The sequence below is a fragment of the Cherax quadricarinatus genome, chromosome 78 (assembly GCF_038502225.1).
Source record: "Cherax quadricarinatus isolate ZL_2023a chromosome 78, ASM3850222v1, whole genome shotgun sequence".
Taxonomy (NCBI): Eukaryota; Metazoa; Arthropoda; class Malacostraca; order Decapoda; family Parastacidae; genus Cherax; species Cherax quadricarinatus.
In genome coordinates, this window is record NC_091369.1 from 1032548 (window position 1) to 1037089 (window position 4542).

The window sequence follows — 4542 nt, forward strand, 5'->3', positions numbered from 1 at the left end:
GAAAACTTACTATGCCACAATTTTTGTTTAATTATAATTTCCCTGAGTTTGTCACATTAAGAACACATTCTCTGGTTATTTTTTTTTTTACTGTTAGAATTTGCTAATTTTGGTTAATGTATGTCCAACTTCTTTAGCAAAAACTTACACCTGCAACCCCAGTTCACCTAGTAGTAAATAGGCACTTGTGTGCTAATTATTGTGGATGGGATCCGGGAGGTGGGATCAGAGGCCTTAGATGGAGCTGGACTTTGAAATGAGCTGAGATAGACTAACAGATCTTGTTCCTTGGGAGAACAAATTGCCTTTGTTGGAATAAAATAGTTACATTAATTTGGATTAAATTTTAACTAAATGGTAGTTCTAAAAATTTTTAATACTTTTCTCAAGGGAAGTTTCTTGTTGCTGGTGAGGGGATTTTGATATGAGAAATGGGACTTGTCCTCCCCTTCATTTTACCGAATCTGGTAGCCTTCCATTCCTCATGTGCTGTATGACTATGCCTTTTATAATAATTTATTCACATTTTCATAACTATATTTCTGTGCAGTGGAAACTTGGCATATACTGTACCATGAAGGAATATATACTGGACCATGAAGTTAAAAAGTAAATACAATACAGTACCATGCAAATCTTGTAAATTTTATTACCATGTGTAACAAATAGGCTAATGACTTGCTTTTGTTGTACAGATCAAATGAAAAGGCACCCTTACCAGCAGACTCTGCCTACTTCACGACCTCAGAGAGCAAAGCCAAGATGCTGACAAGACTACGGGGTAGTAACAATAATTTACATGATGGCATCACTGATCAGCAGCAACTCCACAAGAAGAAGGTATGTTTGTTAAAAAAAATAAAGTTCCAGGTTAGTTTTCTTCATAATCAATACATTTTACATGGTTTAATGTAAGCTTTTGTTAGAGAATAGGTACATGGAATCAACACTTCCCCCTCCTCAGTGTACTTTCCAAGTTGTTTATGGGGGGGGGGATGCTCCTGATCCTGCCTCGTTGGTTGACATCACCGATTTCTTCCTTTGAAGGTTTTGTTGCCTCCAGCACTTCATTGAAATTCTTCCACTTCAGTCACCATGAAATTAAAGAAATGTTTCCTGATATTCCTGTGGCTTGTCTGTGTCCTCAACTTCCACCTGTGTCCCCTTGATCCTGGTTATTTTAATTTAAAGTCTGTAATCATGTCATAGGTTCAGCTCTGTCAGCCTCGTATATTGCATTTGTCTATTCTAGTACTAGTTTGGTTGCAAACCTTTGGATGTTTGAGTTGCACATATTTGACCAGCTATGGGCTCCATGCTTTGTCTACATGTTCATTGAATGGTCTAACATATGGTATGTACAGGAGGCCCTCCACATTTGCGAGGGTTAGGGGATCAAGAACCTCGCGAATGTTTGGTGCACAGATGTGATGTAGGGAAATAATAATACTGTACTGTAGCATTCACAAATGTTTTCATGTGCAAATATATTGTAGGGAAATACAATAATAGCATTTATTTAGCCTAACAATACTGCTTCCTTAACCTATTGAACCAGTCATAAAACACATGAAAACATAACATAAAACACATGAAATCCAGGCAGCTGGGCATTTGCAAATGTTCGAAGCTTGCGAAAGTAGAACTCACGAACATGGAGGGCCTCCTGTATTAAAATTTGAAGGATTCTTTATTCAAATTCTTGACTGCTGTTTTTGTAATCTTGCATATGCTGCTTTTGTAGTTGTGTAATTTTGGCAGTATGATGGCATTGTATCTTGTGTAATCCTGGTGATATGGTGATGTTAAATTTACTCTCATGGCCGTGTCATTCTATTGACCACTGCTGCTTTCTTTTCAGTTTACCCATACCTTCTCCAGTTTGCATGACCTTGCATTTTTTTTATTGAACTCGAATCCTTTTTGCTGGATCACATCTTCAGCTGTTGAGGTATTGCTGGTGTTTATCCCTGACTTCCTTTGTTTTTTATTCTTCTCAGTGTGTACATTGCATTTACTTTAATACCTACATTAGGAGTTTAAATATTTTTGATAGTGTAACATTTTACATATTTACAAAAATTGTAGGAGGAGCTGGTGGCAAGCATTGGACGTAAGCTTGAAATCCTGCGAGCAGAACGGGAAGCCATCAAGGAGGAGATGCGTTTGAATCAAGAATTAGGAACAGAAGTGACATCCAAAGTGGAAGCAAGAGCCAGGCTAGCAGAGGCTGAGAAATACAAGCTGCATGTTGAAGAGATTGATAAAATTACTTCATTACTCTTAGGGCTTTCTGGAAGGCTTGCCCGAGCAGAAAATGCCTTAATTATGCTGGTTGATGATGCTGATCCAGAGGAAAAGGTATGCATTTATACGAGGGACATTTTAATGCATTTATTATAATGTTCATTTTGATATCTTAAAATATAAAGTCCCCAAAAGGACACTTCACATATTTAACTTGCTACATGTGTTACTGGCCATATTTTAGGAGTGCAAATCCCCCCTAAAAATGGAGTTGTGACAGCCCCTAAGGGCCTCAAGTCACTTGTGAAATTAAGTGCCTGTATGCTTCTGTAAATCTAAACTTAATTTACGTTAAAAATTTTATTGAAAAGCTGTAAGATAATTTTCCTGACATTTTCAACAATACAAATAAAGGAAGGGATTTATGGAGGGCAGTAGCAGCAGATGTAGACATTGCCAAGAGACAACCCACCCTCACATGTGCTTGTTTATTTTTATATATTTTTTTTTCCAACAAACTGGCCATATCCCACCGAAGCAGGGTGAGCTAGAAAGAAAAACAAAAGTTTTTCTCTTTAAATTTAGTAATTTATACAGAAGGATTTACTAGTCCCTTGCTCCCAGTATTTATTCACATTCACAAAATAAGAGTTTAACAACCCAAGTGATAAATTGACAACATATTCAGTTTACTCTCATTTGAACTATAATTACGCAAACAGAGAAGCAGAGGCTATATATATAAATATTGGTAGAGTCCCTCTCACATGGGCTTCTGAGGTGATAAACAATTTATATATAAGCATTTCCAGTATCCTCACATTTTAGCCCTAGTGATAGTGAATGTAGACGAAGCATGTGTTGTTGACTGATATATGGAAGCATTTCATTTAGTCCCATTTGTTCATTGGGCCTGACTTTCATGGTGATGAATGAAGACACAATATTGTGACTTACTAGGTAGTAGGTTGGTAGACAGCAACCACCCAGGGAGGTACTACTGTCCTACTAAGTGAGTGTAAAATGAAAGCATAATATTGTTTTATATGATGGTAGGATTGTTGGTGTCTTTTTTTTGTCTCATAAACATGCAACATTTCAGATATGTCTTGCTACTTCTACTTCCACTTAGGTCACACTACACTTGCATGTACAAGCATGTATATACACACCCCTCTGGGTTTTCTTCTATTTTCTGACTATTTCATGTTCATTCCCTCTTATCTCCATGGGAAAGTGGAACAATTCTTCCTTCATGAGCCATGTGTGTCTAAAGAGGCAACTAAAATACCAGGGGCAAGGGGCCAGTAATCCCCTCTCCTGTATACACTACGTACTAAATTTAAAAGGAGAAACTCGTTTTTCTTTTTGGGCCACCCTGCCTCGGTGGGATGCAGCCGGTTTGTTGAAAGAAGTGCTCTGCTAATAAAAATTCACCAAGTTAACAATGTGTATTTGCAGATTTTGTAATATACTAGGCCTTCACTTTGAAGTTCCATTTTATATTTTCTCTTGGCTAATATTTACCATCAATCTCAGTAATCCACTCTTCATTTATGATTAACTTTTTGATGGGCCTGTGGTATCCATCTGATAATATTTTTACCTTCAGAATGCAATAATACCTTTTCCTAAATCTTCCTAATAATTTCTTTGTGCACAGTTTGTTACTCATGTCTGTTCTTAACTTGTGCCAATGAAATTCTTTTACAGAGAATTCTTGAGAGTAAACGTGACAAGTTAAGTGAGCAGTTAGAAGAGGCAAAGAGACTCAAAGAGAACATTGATCGTAGAGCAATACAAGTAAGTGTCCACCAGACTGTCTTAGTATTTTAATCATTTCTTCTTACCAAGGCTACTTCAAATATAGAACTATTGCTTTTTCCAAAGGCTATGCAGCTCTTATTGATTTTTTGATCCAGTTAGTTTTCTTTTAAGGATTAATCACTAATTACCATCCTTAGTAATGGGGAGCACCAAACTGGTAGGGGTCATACAGTGCCTAGGGAAAGGGGAAGAATGGAAGGCAATCAGGGTTTATCCAAGGGAAGATATGACCAATTTCTTGGATGATGATCCCCTTGAGGGGTCATTGACCACAAATACCTGTTCAATAACTTGTTCAAGGAAGGGTGTTAATATGATGTAGAATAATGTCCAAAAAATTTAATGAATCCACTCCTTGCAGTGAATGACCCATCCAGTTTTAGTGCTTCACATTCACAATATTTGTTTTTGTCTAAGTTTGTAGTGCTCTAATGCTTTTAAGACAAGGAAAGAAAATAAAAACACTGG

At 37.0% G+C, this 4542-nt stretch overlaps 1 protein-coding gene across 5 annotated transcripts in view; it reads left to right on the forward strand.

Annotated features, from left to right (window-relative positions):
* LOC128701528 (protein Shroom) overlaps positions 1-4542 on the forward strand; it is a 942770-nt gene that overhangs the window by 930929 nt on the left and 7299 nt on the right. For all 5 annotated transcript variants that reach the window (XM_053795246.2, XM_053795245.2, XM_070101538.1 and 2 more), the window contains 3 exons: positions 696-840; positions 2089-2361; positions 3961-4050. In XM_053795246.2, the coding sequence (XP_053651221.1) occupies positions 696-840; positions 2089-2361; positions 3961-4050 (508 nt within the window). The remainder of the gene's footprint in view (positions 1-695; positions 841-2088; positions 2362-3960; positions 4051-4542) is intronic.